This window comes from Mustela nigripes, chromosome 1, assembly GCF_022355385.1.
Source record: "Mustela nigripes isolate SB6536 chromosome 1, MUSNIG.SB6536, whole genome shotgun sequence".
In the NCBI taxonomy this organism is placed as follows: domain Eukaryota; kingdom Metazoa; phylum Chordata; class Mammalia; order Carnivora; family Mustelidae; genus Mustela; species Mustela nigripes.
The window spans coordinates 162,430,683-162,454,180 of NC_081557.1; the positions used below are offsets into that span (position 1 = coordinate 162,430,683).

The 23,498-nt window shown below is 38.3% G+C and overlaps 1 protein-coding gene across 3 annotated transcripts in view; it reads right to left on the reverse strand.

The window, feature by feature from the left end:
- Nucleotides 1-9,609, reverse strand: part of EIF4E (eukaryotic translation initiation factor 4E) — a 46,502-nt gene extending 36,893 nt beyond the window's left edge. For 2 of the 3 annotated variants that reach the window (XM_059376298.1, XM_059376283.1), the window contains exon 1: nt 9,127-9,210. In XM_059376298.1, the coding sequence (XP_059232281.1) occupies nt 9,127-9,189 (63 nt within the window). In that variant the 5' untranslated portion in view covers nt 9,190-9,210. Of the gene's footprint in view, nt 1-9,126; nt 9,211-9,511 lie in introns of those variants that run through there. The other variant, XM_059376292.1, reaches the window with a different exon arrangement.
- Nucleotides 9,610-23,498: the final 13,889 nt, after the last annotated feature.

A 23,498-nucleotide genomic window follows, 5' to 3' on the forward strand; every position in this document is an offset into this window, starting at 1 on the left:
GGGAATCACGAGCATAGTCAAAGACAGGTGTGCGCCAAGTATAGAGAGCAAGGTCCAGATCCGAGCAATGTGATTCAGGCTACATTCTTCATCTGATGGCTGTAATGATCAAGATGCTTATTATTCTACACTTAAAACAAAACACTGATTGCCATGGTTAGTCTAGCCCAGATTTTTAACTACACTTAATTCATCTTAACCCTGTGTTGACAAAGTTCCCATTCTCTCCTTTGCACCCTTTCCCCTGAAACAGCTACAAATTTCACACTGAGGAACTCGCACTTAAAACAACACAAAAGCATCTTACTAGCACAAAACATTCTCCTAACTGAAGGTTCTTTGCCTGACTCACACCGTAACCTGCTAGATAACAACTGTGGAGTCCTATGTTTCCCAGAATATGTTCATGATCTTGCCCACTGGTTCCCCCAAGTAGGGCTTTAGTAGAGATTCAAGGAAACTGAAGCCATCATAAAGACATGATGATGTCTTAGGTGATGAATACACAGGTCATCAACTTATTACTCTAAAACCTATGCACATGTGCATCTTCTACGTTTTTTTACATATAAATCTATCACAATTAGAAAAAGAGGTGTATTAAAGCCTCTGCTTTCAGCTCAGGTCATGATCCCAGAGTTCTGGGATCAAGCACCACATAGGGTTCTCTGCTCAGCAGGGAGCCTGCTGCCCCCCTCTCTCTGCCTGCCTTTCTGCCTACTTGTGATCTGTCAAATAAGTAAATTTAAAAATCTTAAAAAAAAAAAAAGGTGTAGTTCTAAAAAAATTATAGCCTAATAGCCAACTGTAATCACAAAGTACTTTATCTAACCAGTAGAGTTTTAATTTTCAATTTATTGCCAAAACACTTACCTTGCAGCTATACTACCTCATGTATGGAACCTTAGTAAAAGGCTATTATAAAATGAATTAGCAAATAGTTGGAAATAAACCAAATGTATAGAAATACAATACAGAAATAACTATGTTTAAGACCAAACCATGCAATACATACCATCAGAAAAAAAAGGCAAAAGATTTATGTGCTGATATGCAAGGCTCTAAAACACATATTATTAAAGTGAAAAACAATGTGCCAGATTAGTGTATACAGTTGACCACTTTTTTTGTTTTTAAAGAATATATACCCTTTTTGCTTATATACATACAAATTTCCATGGAAAGAAGTGATGCTGGCTGTGTCTAGAAGTGATCTACCTGAATGGGATCAGCGTGAGACACAGACTTCACTAGTCTTTTGTACAAAATCTGAATTTCAAACAACATAAAGTACTGCCTATTCACAAATTTTTTTAAACAGCACAAAAAAGGCTATAGGACAATTTTAATTATACATATAAGCGCAAATAATTGCCTTTGAAAGTTTAAAATACAGACAGAAGTTTCTCTAGGATAAAATTTGATAATTTCTCCAACCAAACTGGTTATAGTTGATTGTACCTTACAAAGTTAAGCCAAATACAATATGCATATGTTTATACCAGATAGGTCTAGATTCTACAGCTACACTGTCCAATCTGGTAGCCACTAGTGACAAATCAAATTAAATTTCAATTAATTAAAATGACATTTAAATTAAAATTAAATGAAGTTTAAAATTCACTTCTTTGGTGGAATCAGTCACAATTCAAGTGCTCAAAAGCCATGTAGGGCTAGTAGCTACTATACCGAATAGCACAAATATAGAACATTTCTACCATCACAGAAGTTCTCCTGGACAGCCCTTATCTAAAAGAATCTTCAAAAAAGTGGGTAACAGTGCGGATGCACTGGAGAAGGGAACTAGATGGCTGGAAAGATAGATAGGAAATGGGTTTTAAACCATAAAAAGACAGGACAGGGTGTCCATGTGGTTTAGTCAAGCTTTTAACTCCTCATTTCTTGGTTTCAGCTCAGGTTGTGATCTCATGATCATGCGATGGCCCATACAGGCTCTGCACTCAGCAGGGAGTCTGCTTGAGAGTCTCTCTCTCCCTCTCCCTTTACCGACCCACTCATGTGCGCACTAGCATGCACTCTCTCTCCCTTCCCACAAAAAAAATCTCTGGGGGTGGGGGGGAGATAAGACTGAGCCTAGGCTAGGCAGCATCCTTAATGCTGCATGTTAACTCAGTTAATCCTTACTGTACTTCAAATACGGTTTCTTTTGTAATCCTAAATATTTTACTTAATGCACTTAAAAACATTATTCTGATAATGGAGCCATAGACTTCACTGCTAAAGGGATCCATTTGAATTCTGGACCATGAGCATGTATTACTAATTCAAGAAAAAAGTTTAAAAAAAAAAAAAAAAAAAAAAAGAAAGAAAGAAAAGCTAAATGGGAATTACCTATAAGCCAAAATCCAAACGAGATTTTATAATCCTGAACATTATTAAAAATACAGCGTACAAGTTCAAATGAAGAGAAGAGACAAGAAAAAAGAAAAGAAAAACCCAAATTGCTCCATACCACAGCCCATAAATCATTTGATATATCTTTTCAACAATGGGTTTTTGGTTTTTTGTTTGTTTGTTTGTTTTTTAATTTATTTGAGACAGCATGCACATGCGTGGGGGAAGGGGCAGAGGGAGAGAGAGAAGCGGACCTCCCACTGGGCATGTAGCCTGAACCAGGGCTCAAACCCAGGACCCAGAGATCATGACCTAAGCCAAAATCAAGAGTCTGCAGCTTAAACAATGGAGTCACCCAGGCGCCCTCAAAGACAGAATTTTATATTTAATTTACTTGTGCAAAATGATCTATATAGCAATTTATGCTTAAGGCAGGAGATTTACTGATAACAAGGACTTAGACTTTTTAGTCTTGAATTTCAGTTTCTTTCTTTCTTTTTTTTTTTAATAGAATAGTAACACAACTTGGGCCCAAGGGCCTGAGTTTGAGTTCTAAGTTAGACAGGGGAAAAAATGACTTGAAATATGAATTTCCCAGCTATTATTTATCTCAAAATATTAAGAGAATTAGGGAGAAAAACTACAAGAAAAAGATGTTTCATCTTTCCATTAAAATATTAAATTTTCTTTCCTTAGTTAATACTTGGAAGTTATCAGACTTTGTGACTGCATAAGGTGTTGCCCTAAGATGACTATGTAAAACCCCATAAAAATTCTTCATAAGAACACTAACACGAGACGCCTGGGTGGCTCAGTCATTTAAGTGTCTGACTCTTGGCTGCAGCTCCGGTCATAATCTAGGGTCCTGGGATCAACCCTGTATCAGGCCCCATGCTTAGTACAGCCGCTTGAGATTCTCTTACTCTCACCTTCTGCCCTTCCCCCCACTGGCACTATCTCCCTCTAATAAAATGTTTAAAAAAAAAACACTGACATTAGTTCAGATAAATATAAAAATCTTATTGATGGTCACTGTAATAAGCACAGTATTGAAAGACTGTAATTTCTCCTCAACATTTTATAGTAACAAGTTTAAAACATACAGCTAAAAACATTTAAATATACGTTTTAGCTCTAACAATTACTGCAAAGCCTTGAATTTCAGAGAAATGGTCTTACTACTATCTTCCTCAAACACCTGAGCTTCTTAAGACTAGCAACATTAGGGGTGCTTGGGTGCCTCAGCTGGTTAAGCAACTGACTCCTGACTTAGGCTCAGGTCATGATCTCATGAGATCAGTAGAGAGTCGGCTTGAAATTCTCTCTCCCTCTCCCTCCACACCTCCCCAACAGGCACTCATGCTCCTGATCGCAGGCACTCTCTCTCTCTCTCTCTCTCCCGTGCTCTGTAAACAATAAATAAAATAGATCTGTTTAAAAAAAAAAAAAAGCTAGCAATTATTATACTGAAACATTTTCAAAACAACTGCTTAACTCTTAGTCCTTTCATCAAAATTACTAACAGTTCAAGGTAGTTATTAGTAAATTCCATAATGACAAATTCTTAAAAACTTACTGTGTCTTTACTAGCAAAATATTTTTTTTTTTTTTTAAGATTTTATTTATCTACTTGAGAGAGAGACAGCGAGAGAGAGCATGAACGAGGAGAAGGTCAGAGAGAGAAGCAGACTCCCCATAGAGCTGGGAGTCCGATGCGGGACTTGATCCCGGGACTCCGGGATCATGACCTGAGCCGAAGGCAGTCGTCCAACCAACTGAGCCACCCAGGCGTCCCGCTAGCAAAATATTTTAATTGGCAAATCATTTGATTTTGATTTTGATTTGACAAGGTCCAAAAGCAAATAAGGGGGGGGAGGGAAGTGACCATTTGCTTTCTTCAGAAATCTATCCAAAGTGTTGTGGACCAGTTTCTAAAATATAAACTTAGGTGTAAAAACTTGTTTAGTCCTTGGATTTAAACACCACAGTGCTATTTTCTTACTGTACTTCAGTTATCAGTTATCTAACACTGTAGTACAAAAGAGCCTAAAATGTCCACACATTTTCTTTTAGAGCTGCAGCAAAATACCTAGTTAATCAAATTACTGTTCCCAAATCACATAAGGAAAACACATTACATGGCCATTGGAAAGACTGTGTCACAGTTAAGAACACATATGCTGAAATTTGCTGCTTTAGTTTGAACTCCACCCCACCATTTATTAGCTGTGCGATCTTGATCAAGTTAGTCACACAAAGTAACTTAATCGCTTTGTGCTCTGGTTTCCTCATCTGAATTGTGGACAATAGTATCTCCCTCACAGGGCTCTGTAGGATTAAGTGAATTAATATATGTAAAGTAATGTAGTGCCCAACATACATAAGTGCTACATTTTAATTAAGAAATAAAGATCTGCCTACATTAAAAATCAGTTACAAACAGGTTCTGCTTAAAGGTCATTTTTTTCCCCAAAGATTTTATTTATCTGACAGACAGAGCGGGGAGTGGGGAGAGGGTGGTGAAGGGAAGGATGGTAAAGGGAGGAGGAGGAGGAGCAGGCAGGGAGCCCCACATAGGGCTGGATCCCAGGACTCTGGGACAATGACCTGAGCCAAAGGCAGATGCTTAACTGGCTAAGCCATCCAGGCACCCCTTAAAAGTCATTTTTAAGACAACTGCTTAGAACTCTGTATCCATTTCCCTAGAAATTCAATGCTGGTTAGATTTGTCCTAATGCCACAGAAACTTACTGAACAATGTGACTAAATCACAGCTTTCCATTGTTTCTGTGGAATAATATATCAAAAGTTCCAACTAGAGGGGGAAAAAAATAACTTATTTTCTGACCACATTCTAAGTACCTGCAGGACAAAAGTGATCCTTTCTTTTTTTCTCCTGACATAAACAGGAACTTTTGAACAAACACTAGTGATTTTTATGATAGGGATAGGAGTGGGAAGAGTATCTCAGGACTGTACAGCATAAGTTTTGCATTTCTTGCCAAAAACTAAGAATGATAATCAAAAAGCAGCCACATGAATTTCTGAGAAAAAAGAGGAAAAGGTGAGTATACGTATGCATGAATACACCTGCATGCAACACATTCATGGACTATTAACTTGGTATACCTAGGTCTCCATAACTAACAAACTGTCATCCCTGAATACTGAACTTGAAAATCAAAATCACTGTAAGATATCTTATTCCCATTTTCTCAGCTAAACTTAGAAATTTCAGTCAAGGTCAAACATATTAAAATTAGACTATAACCCCTACTCTTTTCCACTTCTCTAAAAAATCTCTACAACAAAAATCTCTACAACAAAGATGGAAAAACTAACAGGTACCAGAAGAGCAAGAAAATTTCCAGTAGTAGCAGAGAAGGAAAAGTAGAAACTATCTTTGCCAGAGTAACCGTTTCACCAGTTCCTTGTTATATCCAGGTACTCTACTACATTTTTAACCTTATATATATTAAACAACATATTTTTGTATTGTCTAGAATTTGCTGTCCAAATTGGATTAAGCTTACCCAATTCATTTAACACTGTATGCTCTGCAACTTCAGTGTACAAATTAGGACTGCTCTCTAAACTGGATTTCTCTAGGTCAAATGATTATGCATAGTATTAATTCAAAGTATAAAATGAAGTGAAATTTGAAATATAAACACCAGAACCAAATTTACTTGGTTTATGAATGAACTTTGATATATATACTGGATTCTTTCATTAAGGTGAAAACAGAATATTAACTTGCAAGGTCTGCTTGTCAATCAACAGTCTCTGATTAACCAAAAATTTATTATATACAACAGATTTGTCAATATATATGTAAGCCTTATTTACTTTTTAAAAAAATTTTAAAAAGATTTTTATTTATTTATTTGATAGAAATCACAAGTAGGCAGAGAGGCAGGTGGGGGGGGGGGGGCGGCCTCCCTGGCTGAGCAGAGAGCCCGATGTGGGGCTTGATCCCATGGCCCTGAGATCATGACCTAAGTGGAAGGCAGAGGCTTTAACCCACTGAGCCACCCAGGTGCCCAAGCCTTATTTACTTTTAATAAGCTCTTTGTAGTACAAAACATGTTTCTAAAGGGTAAAAATGGAAACAACAGTTCAGCCCACTGTCCAAGTTGATTCCGGTTATGCAATTAACATAGTTTTAAAAACCCAAGAGATACAATGTAAAACTGTATACCTCCAGTTTAATTAAACAAAAAAAACCCTTTAAAAAGAACTACAAGTCAAAAACCAGCCCAACAATGAAGAATGCAGAATGAAGATAGCTACAAAGAAACGTTCTGCTACTAGAAGCAAGATGGCCTGGGGAAACTGCCTTGCCATCTTCACTACTAATATTAAGTCTAATTTTGATCTAGCCACAAAGTCTAATTTTGACCTAGCCACAGTTCAAATGCCAAGAGACTAAAAGGAAAACATTGTTTACCCCAATGTTCAAAAATTTCCCATATTACCTACAGAGAGGTAAAATGCTTCCTTTACTTTGCCCTATCAAGCTTCTTAATAAATTTAGTATCTGTAAACCACATCTTTATGTAACTGATCTCTTAAACACATCTGAAAAAAATCAACTAATATCAAACAGAAAATGACTGATATTTTATGTAATTTCCATCGTTAAAAATCTCCCAAATATCTACGAAAGGTGGGACAAGCAGGAAAGGCCCATGACTCCTTAAGTGCTTACTGATTATGCCCAACAAAAAAGCAGTAAGGAAACTCACAAGCTAGATGAAATAGCAATGAACAAATATAAATATGGTTTCTGTAGGCTTCAGCAGGAACACCAACTACAATCAATACTAACCAGCTGCAGTTTAAAAACAACCACCTCCCAGTATTTACAATCATCAAAGAATTCTAAGAATAACCTGTGAAAAAGGTGCATTAAAGGTGCAAAAAAAAAAAAAGCCATTCTCACTAAAAATAAACATGTCAATGTATTTTACATACATCTTCAAACTACTATTGGCCTTCCACTTTCACACACTTTAGGTTTTTAGGTTCCCTACTCCCTAAATTTAAATGCACTATCCAAATTTCCTTCTGTCAGCAACAGAACGAATACTATACTGTATCACCCACCACATCACTGAGAATTAAGCTCCTTAAAAGTTAAATTGAACAAGGTATAGAATCACATTTTGTATAACGTTGTATCCTAAAAAACATTTGGTATAGCCTCCTAAACATAAGAGACTATAAATGTACACTGACTCAAAATAGTCCTTCAACACTTTGTAGTTCTGTTCTGCGCGGCTGAAAGAAAACTGCATAGCTTTGCAAAATCCAAAGGGCCTAAATGTTACTTAAACTTCACAGGATACATCATTATTTCACAGCTTAGAGGTTTCAGCCTTGCCCCTATTACTCTCTGTAATGCTTTTTAATGATATTGGTTAACAGTAGGGAGGAGAGCAGATCCAGTAAAAAGTGGACATGGGAATCTGTTAAAAGGGAGTATTTTCATTTCATTCTTTATCTTTTTATTTATGTAACATTAATGTTATAAAGTTAAGTGTATCAGCAAGTTAAGAGACAGTTCTGCAGAACATAAATGAAAACACCAATGAAGAACAAGTAACCGAAGAGAAGAACTGCCGTAAACTCTGGCAACAAGGTAAGGATAGTTCACACCAACGTAATGAAAAAATAAGTCTTTTTGTATTCTACAAGCCTTCCATGACTAATTTTTCATCTAGCTATAAAAGTCTCTAAAAAGTCTAAACAAACTGGTTAATCCATTATCAAAATCACAAACTATCATTAAAGATACACAAAAATATCTAGCAACCAAGGTCTAGAACTGCTTCCAGAGTGTCAAAGGTCTTCTAGTTGTTAAAACAGTCCATTATGCCTCTAAAAAAATTTCACTTAGATGTGACATTCCTAAAACTGCAACACAGGCCTGTAAGTTTCAGTGAGCCAGTGCCGGCAAAACCAAACATGACCAAGAGATCCTCTCCTTCGGGCGGTTAACTACCAAATTACTGTTCTGGGATCGGCTTGCTTCACTAAGTTTAAGATGGTGCCTAAACTGAAAAGAAAGCGGCAGAATAGGTAAAGGAAAAATAAACAAAAAACTGATTTTAAAAAGTTAAGTTCCTATTTCCAATAAACGATGTCTTAGAAATATTTCAGACTATAAAGGTTTGGAAGAACAGATGGATCAAGACCCATCCGCATTCTCTCGAGACGTGCGCACTGCGCGGAAAACGATGAATGAATGGAAGACAGGCGCGTGTGAAATGCAGCAGGTCCGGCCGGCAACCAGACCAGCAGCAGCGATCTGTAGGCCTCGCTCCTCCCCCTTCCCTCCTCCATGACAGCCCAGTATCAAGCATGGAGGGGAGAGGACAATGTGATCCCCCTTTCTCACCACCACTACCTTCCACCCTACTCTGAGGGCTCTACCGCGCAACACGAGGTTCTCCTCCCCGCCCCAAACCTTTCTCGCCTCCCCTGCCGCCAACCCCGGCAACTCTCGGGCGCGCTGGAGTAACATGCGCTCGCCCCTCTCGGCTCCCCTCGGCGAGGTCGAAGCTTCTCCGCGCGTGCCGCGGAACCACTCCCGCCCAACCCACCCTCCGGCAACGCGCGCCCACCGGCCCCTTGGCCCACCGGTATAAAGACCCGCGCGCGCCTCGCACACGAACCCCCAGGCTGGAGCTCGGGAGGGGGAGAGGGACGGAAAGGCTACCCCGGGGCTCCCTCCTCCATCTCATTCCGGGCCGGCTCGCCACCCACCCTCCCTGCGGATCCGGGCACCCGCTCCAGCCAGTCCTGCGCCGTTCTATCCTGAAGACACATACCCCACACACCCTGCCCAGGACCCCGATCACTCTCCACCCTAGCAGACCACCTCACGGATCCGCAGGAGGCGCCGTGCCGCCCCTCCCCCACCCCTCTCCCCTTGCTCTCGGGCCCCCACCAGAACGTGTGCGCTACACGCCGCCTCGGCCAGCCTCCGGGGCGCCCCCAGTTGCCCGCGGAGAGGTCAGGCCCAAGAAGAGGGGGAGGGGGCAGCAAGCAGTAGCGTGCGCGCCGGGAACGCCGTCCCGCGGGGTCCCCCAGTCCGAAGGGAGACGGAGCGCGGGGACCGGTGGGGGGGGGGGCCAAAGGCAATACTCACCGGTTCCACAGTCGCCATCTTAGATCGATCTGATCGCACAACCGCTCCTGAAGGGGGGGTGAGAGGAAAAAAATGAGATTCAAACCGGATTGGCCGGCTACTGTCCACGTGACGGACGTGTCCGTTTGGCTCGGCGGCGCCTGCGCACGACTGCGGCTGCGTGGGTAACAAGAGGCTTCTGGGAAGTGGAGTCTCTCTCGCTCACTCTCGCTCACCCTCTCTTTTTTAAGGGCAAAGAAGTTTAAAAAAAAAAAAAAAAGGAAAGAAAGAAAAGGACTGGTCACGTGGTTGGTGGGTCGGGTTCGCGGTTCTCGGCAGCCGACCCTGGCGTGGCGGAGGGTGGTTTTCAGTCCTGTGCTCTTCCGCCTGGATAGCTGCTGTCGCGTTTACTGCCAGGCATGCCTGCTGGGCCCTTTGTTGCCCTGTCCGCCCATCTTTCCCGGAAAGTTGGGAACTGCAGGCTCAGCACGCACAATGAGGCTTCATTTGCTTAGTTGGGGTCCGAGGACAAGTTGTTTATTTAAATTTTGTTTGACTTCCCACCATTTTCTCTTGCTTTCAGAAAGAGGCGGCGATGGAGAGTCGTTGTTTAAAGCAACCGACCCTCCCCCGTCCCCCTGTTCTGCTAAAGAGGGTGGTCACTCATTGCCATCGCTGCGAAAGGGGGTGGCGGAACCGCCCGCAGTACCCACTAGCCGCAGATTGGGGGAGGGAGAGTGCGCCCGACAGCTTTTCCTGTCCCAAATTCTGAGATTAAGACCTCAGGGCTAAATCTTGAGTAAAAGTAAAAATTATTTGAAAGTTTTGTCCTCTCGGTCCCACTAGTCTGCTTAACGAGAACGAAAATAGCCGAAGTCCAGGTGCCAGCCAGGGAAGCCACTCTGGGCCCCGCTGACTGAGCCCTGGACTGATCGGCAGAAGTTAGGTCGGTCAACTATGACTCTTGACGTTGACTCATTCTCCTTAGGCGAGTGACTTAATCATTCAGTGCCTCAGCTTTGTCATTTATGAACCACAGATGATAATACACTTACCTCACAAGGGTGTGCTGTGGTAATGATTGTAACCAGCTTTGAAAATGCATCGAACTCTATTAACTACTTAATAATAAGGCAACCACATGCCTCTCTAAGGATAAGCTGCTTCCCCTAATGTTTTCTTAAACAATGTTAATTTTTTTTCTGTTGACTTTGCTACATTATCATGTACACTAAGGAATTTAAATTTTAAAAAGTTTCAAGACGACTTTTTTCGTTACTACTGTAGGTACCTTCTACAGAGGCTTTATGTTCAAGAATATATTGTTATTCTCGCAAAAATCCCTGGCAGTTATCCCTACACCGGCATCGTACATTTCCTTTTCCTTTAAGACATTCTGCTGTAATTTCTTAAGACCGTGTTATTCTGCACAGCCTGGTTGTTAATAAAAAGTGGAGGTAAATCTAAAAGAACACTGCTATAAAGTTCTAATGAGGAAGACATCATTATTATTTTCCATACTTCTTAAGAATGTCAACACTAGAAACATCAGTATTAGCAGGCTGCCTGTGCCTGCCTGCTTTAGTGTTGCTGATGTCCAGAGCTGTGTCATACCTATTATTGAGTACATAATGGTTGCTTGAGTTGACTAACACATAATTGAGGCTGTACACACAAAACCATCGCCTTTTCATATGCTTTGGTTTCCCTGGATGTCAAAGGTGATTAATGAAAGCTTTTTTCCAATCAGCTTACCTCTAGCAGGCTTAAAGTATATGAAATTCTGAGTAAATAAATGAATTTCTACTTATGGAAACTATCTACTGTTACTTATACTACCCAAAGTAATTACAGTTGATCTCAGTGATATCTTCTGTAGTATCTGGTTATCTTCTTCGAGGGGATAGCATAGATGTATTTTGATAGTGCTACTAGACAGTAGCAAAAAATTAAGGGAACTTCAGTCCCCATATGAGACTGAAAGCCAGTGATACTCTTAAAACTTTAATTATAGCTTCCATTTTATTAACTTTTCTCAATTAAAAATCTCTCCACTTTTGTGAATCATCCCAGTACTTCTATAATACTTATATATGCTCCTATTCTTTGTAGCTTAATTTATCTCCATTTTGTATACAGTTTGTTTATGGCACATTCGTGTGTCTTTGCCTAATATCACCATTAGATTCTACCATGTCAAAGATTTGGTGATTAGATTTTTATCTATGTGTTTATGTGATTGTATTGTTTTTGTCAGTCTGAATTGTGCAGAGTAGAAATGTTATACTTTAGTTATTAATATATAAAAAATTACATTTGTTACCTTAATACCATATTTATGCTTATATTTAAGCAATAAAGAAATGTATGAAATGGAATATAGCATTGAAATACTATTTTATTTCATCAAATTAGCTAATACATAACTAATGACCCAGCATTGTATCATGGTAGCTGTTACTTATAAGCCTGGGATGATTGGTTATCATTTAGCATGTATAGTCATGATCTTTTTCCTACATAATATATTCCACAAGCTGGTATATTACCAGCCTTTATAGATTTAACTCATGGTAAAATATTTTAAATAATTTGATAGAATACATCAGGTGTTTTTTTTTTTTTTTTTTCATTTATTTACCTCTTTGTCATTGGAACTTTATTTAGGTTTTCTAGATAGCCAGAATCATTGTTTTACTGGATGTTGTTCAGCTGTGGTTCAAACTGATCACATCTGTTACAACCCAATCCCTCAAAAATGTTACTGTTTCACCCTCTGGGATTTTTTTTTTTTTTTTTTTTTTTAAGGACTTGGAATTTTAGACAATCTGTTCTTCTTAGATGTCTTTCTTAGTCTCTGGTCAGTATTAAGCAACCATTTTTCTTAAAATGAGTAGATCTTCAAACAAGATATGAAATTGCATAATAAAGTAGATGATCCTTAATATTACAGTGCTGGCTATTAACTTCAGACATAATCTAAAGCAACCTCTAATTAACATTAACATTGAGGCTTGTTTTTTTTGCTTTTTTTTTTTTTTTTAACCTTATTCACTCTCTTTTTAAACTTGGTCATACCTTAAACTCTATCTTTTTTTTAATGTCACTTTCTACAGTGATGTTCCTTAAAGAAAGGCCTGAGATGATGGCTTCAGACAAGATAATCTTTTAAATTATAATTGTATAGTTTAATAAAGTTTAAAAATGAGCTGTGATGTCAAATCATCTAATTCATAACCCCAATCCTACCACTTACTATATCACCGTATGCAGATTAATCTCCTTTTGCCTCATTTAAAGAAATTTTTTTAAGTAGACTCCACATGGGGTTTGAACTCATGACCATGAGATTAAGAGTCACATACACTTCTGACTGAGCCAGCCAGGAGCCCCATCTTTGAGCCTCAATTTTGTCATGAGTTAAAGGGGCAGAATAATAGTACTTGTATGGTTAGTGTGAGAAATAAATGATTTAATCTATGTAACATTCTTAGGATAGTTCTTAGAACATAGTGAGCACTCAATGTTAACTATAATTGTTATGACTGGGATATTGTAGTAACATAAGTTTCTTATTACTACTTCTTAGTTTAGTCTAATATGCTTAAGAATTCTTTAATGCAGAGAACCAACCCCAGACCATTATCTTTAAGGATACTCTAAGCTTTCAAATTCAAGTAACATTTATTGATTTCATATAACATACTAAGTATTATTCATATCAATTACTTTGGTGGACCTTTACAACAATTATGTGAATCAAGCATTATCATCCCCATTTTATAGATAAAGAACAAATGCCTTAAAGTTAGGGGACATATCCACACAGCCAATGGTGAGCTGGAATTCAAACCCAATTCTCTTGACTCAAGATTCTTTCCTCCATTCCATAGCGGCTTTCCTCTGATAGGTTCTTCCAAATGCCTGTTCCTTTTCAAAGGACTTCTAATACTAAGTTCATTTACAGAACTGACAAACTATTCAAGAAGTACTAAGTCAGTAATGGGAAATGTGTAATCACTGGCAGATATTTAAAGCACATGGAAAGCCCAGGCACTTCCTTCCTGGACTGTAAAATCTGCTTGGCATCCTAAGTCATAGAAATATAAATAGTTCAGTACCCATATAAAGAAGTGTGACTAAGAACTAAAAGGATGCAGCTAACAAACACCATAACAAGCACTCATTCATCTAATGAATGAGACAGTCACAATTCCTTCCCTTGTTTCACTCAGTTTTCTGTTCTGATGCCATCTCCTCAGAGAAGACTTCCTTGATCACCCTACCTAAGTTAGCATGCTCATTATTTTTTATCTCCTTACTTTGCTTTATTTTTCTTCAGACTACTTCATTACCCCAGCTCAACACCCAAGAGTATATAAAACATTGTTTAGCCAATTATAGGTGGTATCCAGTATTAAAATATTAGCTTTTTGATGATTTGTAGGTAGATTGCTAACAAATATTGGGAAAATTCAAATATAATTTGTAAAACTATGTAAAATTTCTAGCCTCAAAACAAATAATGTAAGTAATAGAAAAATTATTATATGTCAAGCCCCATGTTACTCAGTTTACTTGCCACAGTAATAACCTCACTTTATCTTCAAAACAACTTTCTGAGATAGATAAGGAAACTGCAGTTAAATAATTTTCCCAAAAACACAGTTTGGTTTTCAGGGCTCTTAACACTATATAATATTGACTGGATTGTGACTGGACCACCTAGTAAGTGAAATCGTTGTCTGAAATAATGAGAAAGAAATAATCTGCAAAGAGTATGTGAAAAATCCATATTAAGTAGTATGTTGGGCAACAATAAGGTAGCTCCCAAAATGATCTACCTTAATTTCCCTTTTAAAACTGAAATTAAGAAAAATGTAAACATATGAGAGGAATCTATAGTATTTAGAAGTAACCTGCAAGATTGTAAACACCCAAAATTCAGAGGTTTAAGTGGAACTCCCAGGGAGACATGACTGAATTGTCATTGCCACATATGTGAGTAAATGCCTGCATTGAATTTGTCTAAAGAGAGAAATGTATTAATGGGTGGCAGATGGTCTGCTTGCTATCTGTAGAAGAGAAATCTAGAATAACAATATTTGATTATCTGTCTCTAGTATTTTTCTGCAGACAAGGTGCTCTTGTGCTAAAATATGGATCTCTGGTTGATTGTTCCTCAATCTATTAACTTCAGATATAATCTAAAGCAACCTCTAATTAACATTAACATTGAGGCTTGGTTGATGAGATGATGAGAGAGATGATTTCTTGAGGACACTAATCATACAACGGATTCACCTTGCTTTGACTCCAGGTTCATAATCATATGGTAAACATATCTTCCCATGTTGATTCGTAGAAATGTGGGGCTGATAAGGAAACACTAATATTCAGATCCATAATAGTTTCATTGCTCAGAGTCCTTTTTAAAAAGTTGGGTTTTAGGGGCGCCTGGGTGGCTCAGTGGGTTAAGCCGCTGCCTTCTGCTCAGGTCATGATCTCAGGGTCCTGGGATCGAGTCCCGCATCGGGCTCTCTGCTCAGCAGGGAGCCTGCTTCCTCCTCTCTCTCTCTGCCTGCCTCTCTGCCTACTTGTGATCTCTCTCTGTCAAATAAATAAATAAAATTTTTAAAAAAAAAAAAAAAAAAAAGTTGGGTTTTGGGGGGGAGATTGTTTGTTTGTCTTTTTTTTTTTTTTTTTTTTTTTAACATAAGCTCTTTAAGCTCTATATGCAACATGGGGCTTGACCTCATGAATCCAAGATCAAGAATCACATACTCTACCTACTGAGCCAGACAGGCACTCCAGAGTTCCCCCTTCTTTTTTTAAATAGTACAAAGTTTTTTAGTTTTTTATAATTACAGTCTCTGAGCTTGGAAAACAGCTACCCCTGCAGACTGGATTTTCTTTGTGTCCTCAGACTCTAATGATTCTCTGAAGAAATGTCAATCAGTAGGAATTGTCTGGATGGCTAATCAGCCTTCATTAAGACTTGCCACATGCCTTTCTATTCCAACTGTATCTTTAGAGACCTGTGAAATAAACATTTTTGACTTATCTATCTCTAAACTCTAATTTCAAAGCCTAAGAATACAACTTCCTCATTCAGGAAGTTGCTTAAAAACATGAGATGTACTAAAAATTCTGATATGACACTATGTGTTTCAAGTAGCTAGTGGAAAACCATGATTATTGTTTTATTAATATAAATTATAAAATAATGTTAATAATACTCAAAGAGAGCCATTTATATATTGAAAAAAATAAATCACTAAGTCACACTCTCTGGGGAGACCTTTTGCCAGCTCTACAGATGCATTTAGTACAAATTAACCAACAGCATTAGTGTTCTGAAATGGAAAGTCAAGAAACAAGGGTTTATAGTTTATCATATCAGTACCTGAGGTTATCAGGTTTTAAGGGGGTTCCAGATATGGGTATTAGCAGACTGTATATTTGGTTTGTGAAAACTGACTTCTGGGAAATGACAAAATACAATTTTCAGCAGACTTCTGAAACTGTTAGTTTAATTGCCAGGTAATTTATGGAAAAGACACCTTAAAAGAGATAATCTCACCTTGTTTAAAATTTCTTCCTTATATACTTATATACTTCCTCCCAGCCACTCCTGTTAATTTGAGAGAATTTATTCAGATGAAAGTTAAATGTGGTAACTATTTCATTTTACAATAAAGTAAGATGGCAAGGTGAGTGAACACAATATTATCATTTTATTAGAGCTTAATTTTTACATTCTGGAAAGGATTTTTGGAAATATATAGGGAAATATCAGCAGCCATTGTCAAAATTGAAAAGCCAAGGGGAAAATATTGTGTTTTGTTAATTACAAAAATTGGCTAAATGTAGTATTTCAAAGCCAGAGCAATCAACATTACTTGACTGAAAATCCTTGAGTGAAAGCTTTTTAAAATATTTTAGCTGTGCTCACTTCGGCAGCACATATACTAAAATATTTTAGCTTATTACTTCTGTTTATTTTTGTCCTGAAAAGCATTGTTACAGTCTATGTAAGGCTATACCACAATAAAACTTTTTTAAGCTGAAAAGGGAATGTTTAATATAGGAAATTCATGCTATTTTCTAAACTTGCCTAGAGGGTAAAGGTATTGAAAGTACTGACAAAGAAATGTGCCTGGGTGGCTCAGTTGGTTAAGCATCTGTTTCAGACCAGTAAGTTGATTTCAGCTCAGTAAGTTAGTTTCGGCTCAGGTCATGATCTCAGGATGGGGAGATCCAGTCCCATAGGCTGTGTGTTCAGCGAGGAGTTGGCTTGTCTCTCTCTGCTGCTCCCCCTCCCTTGTTTCTCAATCTCTCTCAAATAAACACATAAATAAAGTCTTAATAAAATAATAAAGTACTGATAAACTTGGAATTATGTTGCTGTTTTGGGAAATTAAGTCAGATATATGATAGAAGATAACATTACTTAAAAGTTTGGTTCTTAGTTCATTAAAAAAAAAATCCCACCCACACCCAAAGGTGAATTTGTTTGCTTTAAGTTAAAAAGAGCTGGACTTTTTGAGACTTCACTTTGGGGTTGGAACAACAGCATAAATCAGTTTGAATCTACAAATTTTTGTTTTTCAAGATGGTTAAGGAACCTTGGAGAAGAACTGGAACTTTAAAAATTATTTTGTTTTTCTTTTCATTTCTTATAGTTCTTCCCCTTGGTGATTTTTAAAATGCATTTAATCTCATGTCGTGGTTTCATTTAAAATACAATATAACAAACAATATTAAAAAAAATTTTTTTAAGATTTTATTCATTCATTCATGAGAGACACAGAGAGAGAGGCAGAGGGAAAGGGAGAAACAGGCTCCCTTCAGAGCGGGGAGCCCAGTGTGGGACTGGATCCCAGGACTCTGGGACCACAGTCTGAGCTGAACACAGACGCTTAACCAACTGAGCCAGCCTGGCACACAGAAAAAAGTGTTTTACAGATGTTTTTATTTATTAGAGAAAGAGAGAGAGCAGGGGGAGTGGCAGAAGGAGAGGGAAAGCTCAAGCAGACTCCCTGCTGAGCATGGAGCCCAAGGCAGGGCTCACTCCAGGACTTGGTCTGTATACCACGATCCTGAGATCACAACCTGAGCCAAAACCAAGAGCTGGACAGTGACTCAACTGAGTGCTGGTGCCCCATGAAAAAAACTTTTTAATTTTTTTTAAATTTTAAATTTTTTATTTTTTATAAACATATATTTTTATCCCCAGGGGTACAGGTCTGTGAATCGCCAGGTTTACACACTTCACAGCACTCACCAAAGCACATACCCTCCCCAATGTCCATAACCCCACTCCCCTTCTCCCAACCTCCCTCCCCCCAGCAACCCTCAGTTTGTTTTGTGAGATTAAGAGTCACTTATGGTTTGTCTCCCTCCCAATCCCATCTTGTTTCATTTATTCTCAAGAAAAAAAACTTTTTAAAGGAAAATCTATTCTACTCCAGTATATCCAACATGCCAAAGCATAAAATCACATTTTATGCTTTTATAATTGTAGGGCACATGCAATTTTGAACTTGGTATTTTTTCACATGATATTTTGTTGGAAATACTGCATATTGAGCATTGGTTACAGACTGGATAACATTTTTGAACATTTTATATTGAAAATTTATCAAACTTACAGAACTGTCTTAATGGTAAACTTCCACAAATGCTTCGAAATCCACTGATCATTAAAATGTTGCCTTGTCTCTTAATCTTCAATTATTTCTAAGTCATTCGAGAACATGATGCAGACATAATCTCTAAATGGTTCAGCGTATTCCTTAGTATAAAGACATCTACTTATAAAGCCATACAATTAATTAAATCAGGAAATGTAGTATTAACTCAATACTTTTATCAAAAATATATAATAAATCTTTTGAATTTTGTCAATTATTCCAATAATTATTTTCATAGAATTTTTTTTTCCAGTCCAGGATCATGAATGGCATTAGTTGTCATGCCCCTTTAGTTTTCTATAAATTGGAACAATTTCTCAGTTTTTCTTTGTCTTTTGAGATATTGACACTTTGAGGAATAAAGAATAGTTGTTTTGAAGATTATCTCTTACTTTTGTTTATCTGATTGTTTCCTTACAACAGTTTGACATTCAGTGCTGGTAGGATTATTGTGATCTTATTATGTTGATACAACATTTTGGATTGTACGTTTTTGGCAGAAATACTACATAAGTAATATTGTGTCCCATCTAGTACATCACAACATTGGTAACATTAGTAACTTCAGAATATTCCACTGAATAGGTATATTACAATTCTCTTACCCAATTCCCTATAGCTATATACTCAGACTATTTCCACTTTCTCCTATTATGAATAATGCTCCAATACATACATTCATGAGAAATTTCTTTCATATTTTAGATGATTCCTTCAGGATGAATTTTCAGCAGGGGAATTAAACAGTTTATAAAGTATAAACAAAATGTTCACTCTTTATACATATTGGAATTCATGCTGCTCTCTAAAAGTGTTATATTGACATAACAGGTCACACAAACTCTTTAGTATTGGGTGTTAAAAGGAATGAAGAGAATATATTGTTAATAATTTTTAATCACCAGTTTTTGTATTTACTTATTCATCGGCTTTACCTTTGTTCTCTTCCTTTTTTTTTTTTTTTAAGATTTTTTATTTATTTATTTGTCAGAGAGAGAGAGAGAGCGAGAGTGAGCACAGGCAGACAGAGTGGAAGGCAGAGTCAGAGGGAGAAGCAGGCTCCCTGCAGAGCAAGGAGCCCGATGTGGGACTCGATCCCAGGACGCTGGGATCATGACCTGAGCCGAAGGCAGCTGCTTAACCAACTGAGCCACCCAGGCGTCCCATGTTCTCTTCCTTTTTATTCTGGAAAATTTTAAATCTACAAAATGTTGAAACAGTATAATAAACACTTGTAAACTCTTCATCTAGATTCTCTGGTTGTTAATCTTTGAATGAATAAGGATTGATAGGAATACTTGTGTAATTAAAAAGTGTTTAGAAGCCAATGGGGTCTGTCCCTCAGAATTACGGAAATAGTTAATGGGACATGAAGCTGGTAGGTGCAAAATAGATGGGCAGCCAAAAACAAAACTATTTGATTCGTACTATCAAAAATTTATGATGGATGACAGAAGCCCAAAGGCAGTCATATCAATAAAAATCACAATTTTTAAAATTGTACAGTATTATATTAGTTTCAGGTATACAATACAATGATTCAATAATTCTATACATTTATCAGTGCTCATCAAGATAAATGCACTCAACACAATCTTTTGCCCAATTTCTGGACCTGAGCCAGTTTTTTTTTTTTTTTAAGATTTTATTTTTTTGACAGAGAGAGAGAGAGAGATCACAAGTAGCAGAGAGGCAGGCAGAGAGAGAGGAGGAAGCAGGCTCCCTGCTGAGCAGAGAGCCCGATGAGAAGCTCGATCCCAGGACCCTGACATCATGACCTGAGCGGAAAGCAGAGGCTTAACCCACTGAGCCACCCAGGTGCCCCCAGTTTTCAGACCCATATTCCATTGACTGAAGGAGCTGGCAGCTCAAGAGAAAGGAATCGTGGCCAGCAATGGGGAAATGATTTTCTCAGTCCTTTCTCCAATGGATCTAAGACCATTTATTTGGGTAAGTGCACACCCTGGAGAAGGGAATATGTAAATATTTCTAAAATTCTTGGACTCAGGTCTAACTTTACCTTGATACCCAGAGCCCTGAAAAGTCATCCTGGCTCCCTCTCTTAGAAGGAGAGCATATGAAATTCAAGTAATAAATTAGTGTCTAGTGCACAGTAAATTCACTGTATCAAGAAATCCACTGCGTAGTTATTTTACCAGTCTCTGAATGCGTAACTGGAATACTTCGTAGTTGGAAACTTAGCCCTTGTGAGAAATGTTTCATAGTAGTAAAGGCCAGGTGAAAACCTCTGAAACTGCTCCTCCTCCCCCACTGTCTCCAGTTAAGATAATAAATGAAAACCAGTACAATTCTGGAAACAATGATAGTCCTACTCCTAAAACTCAAAAAGATGCAGGAATGGTGGTCCCCCTTATATCTTGATTTAATCCACAAGTTTTGCCCATTTAAAAACTAGATAGATCCCAAAATATCACATTAGATCTTTGAAACTCAAGTAAGTAGAAGCTCAAATTGCTGCTACTGTACCAGACATAGTATCTTTGCTATAACAGATTAACATGGCCTCAATACATCATATATGTCCATTAAATTTGGTGCAATTTTTTCCATCTTTATCTAAAATGTGGATTTAAAGGGCTTCATTTACATAGACATTTACATATACATTTATATTTACATATAAATTTATATTTTTGCCCTCAGTCTATGTTATAATACAGTATATACCACATGCTTCTGTCATAATACAGTTCTATGAGGTTTTGAATGTCTGGACATCTTGCAGAACATCACATTTACTTGTTGTGTCACTGACATCATTCTAATCCAGCTGGATGAGCAAATAGGGTAGCACATTGCAGACTTTGGTAGGACATATGTGCATCAGAAGGTAGAAGATAAATGCTACTAAGATTCAGGAGCCTGACATGTCATTACAATTTTTAGGTATCCAATGGTCAGGAGCATGGCAGGATAGCCCATCCAAACTAAAGGACTAATTGCATCTCACACCACCTCCAGTGAAAAAGGAAGCATATGGGCGCCTGGGTGGCTCAGTGGGTTAAGCCGCTGCCTTCGGCTCAGGTCATGATCTCGGGGTCCTGGGATCGAGTCCCGCATCAGGCTGTCTGCTCAGCAGGAGCCTGCTTCCTCCTCTCTCTCTCTGCCTGCCTCTCTGCCTACTCGTGATCTCTGTCAAATAAATAAATAAAATCTTAAAAAAAAAAAAGTTAAAAAAAAAAAGAAAGAAAAAGGAAGCATAACATCAGATATATGTTTCTTGAGGTTCTGGAGGCAGCATATTCTCTTTCTGGAATAAAGTGATAAAGGCTGCTAGCTTTGAATGGGGCCCAGAGGAGAAAGGGCTCTAGAGTAGGACCAGATTAAGGTGCAAATAGCTCTGCCCTTTGAACCATATGAACCTTGGGGGCACCTGGGTGGCTCAGTAGGTTAAAGTCTCTGCCTTCGGTTCAGGTCATGATCCCAGGGTCCTGGGATCGAGCCCCACATTGGGTTCTCTGCTCAGCAAGGAGCTTGCTTTCCCCTCTCTCTCTCTGACGGCCTCTCTGCCTACTTGTGATCTCTGTCTGTCAAATTAAAAAAAAAAAGAACCATATGAACCAGAAGACCTATGATGTTAGGGGTGTCAATGATGGTGAAAGATGCCGTGTGGAATTTTTGGCAAGCTGTAGAAGAATAATCACAATGTAAGCCTCTGGGGCTCCATAGAAAGGCCATGGCATTTGCAGCAAAGAATTTTACTCCTTTTGGAAAACAATTCTCTGGCATGCTCTCAGACCCTGATAGAAGGGAAATACTTGCCCATGGGACATCAAGTGACCCATATGGTTACAATTACCCATGATGAGCTGGGATCTGTCAGACCTATTCCACTAAGTCACAAGGCTAAGCAGCCTAGAAATGATTCATTACGAGATGAAAGTTGTACACCTGGAATCTAGCATAAGCAGGACCAGAGGGCACAAGTGGGTTGCATCAGCAGCTCTCCTTCATCTTACACTGTGGCTGTATGGAGAATTACTCAAGATCACCTGATGGAGGAGGAAAGGTCAAGGTTGAATCATGGCTGTGTCCATTCAATGAGTGGGTACAAGCTGAAAATAGAAGTTCACTGCAGCTCCACATGGGCGTGGCCTTAAAAAAACACTGGTGAGTGCCAAAAACAATGAGATATCCAGGAATAAACCTAACCAAAGAAGTGAAAAACCTGTACTCTGCAAACTATAAAATGCTGATGAAAGATATCAAAGATGATACAAAGAAATGGAAAGACATTCCATGCTCATAGGTTAGAAGAACAAATACTGTTAAAAATGTCTATCCTGTCCAAAGCATTCTATACATTTAATGCAATTCCTATCAAAATACCAACAGCAGGGGTGCTCAGCTGGCTCAGTTGGAAGAGCATGTGACTCTTGATCTCGGGTCGTGAGTTCAAGACCCATGTTGGGTGTAGAAATTATTTAAATAAGTAAAAAGCTTTACAAAAAATTCCAATAGCATTTTTCACAGAATTAGAAAAAAAAAAATCCTAAAATCTAGATGGAACTACAAAGACTCCAAGTAGCCAAAGTGATTTTGAAAAAAGCAATCCGGAGTGCCTGGGTGGCTCAGTCAGTTAAGCATCTGCCTTCAGCTCAGGTCGTGATCCCAGGGTCCTGAGATAGAGTCCTGAATTGGCGGGAAGGGGGGGTCCCTGCTTAGCAGGGAGCCTGCTTCTCCTTCTCCCTCTATCTGCCTGCCACTCCTCCTGCTTGTGCTCTCTCTCTGTGTGTCAAATAAATAAAATTTTTAAAAAAGAAAAAGGAAAAAAAAGAAAAAAGCAAGCAAAGCTGGAGGCATTATAATTCCAGACTTCAAGTTATATTACAAAACTGTAGTAATCAAAACAATATATTATTGACACACACAAAAAAAGACACATAGATTGATAGAACAGAATAGAAAACCCAAACAAACCCACAATTACATGGTCAATCAATCTTCAACAAAGAAGGAAAGAATTCGATTGGGAAAAAGACAATCTCTTCAACAATGGTGTTGGGTTTTCCCAACTGGACAGGAACATGCAAAAGAGTGAAACTATACCAAACACAAAGTAAATTCAAAATAGGTTAAAGACCTAAACACGAGATCTGAAATTATAAAAATCCTAGGAGAGAGCACAGAGAGTGATGTCTCTGACTTTAGTTGTAGCAACTTTTTTCTAGATAGATTTCCTGAAGCAAGGGAAACAAAAACAAAGATAAACTATTGGGACTACATCAAAACAAACAGCTTCTGCACAGCAAAGGAAACAATCAAGAAAACTAAAAGGCAACCTATGGATT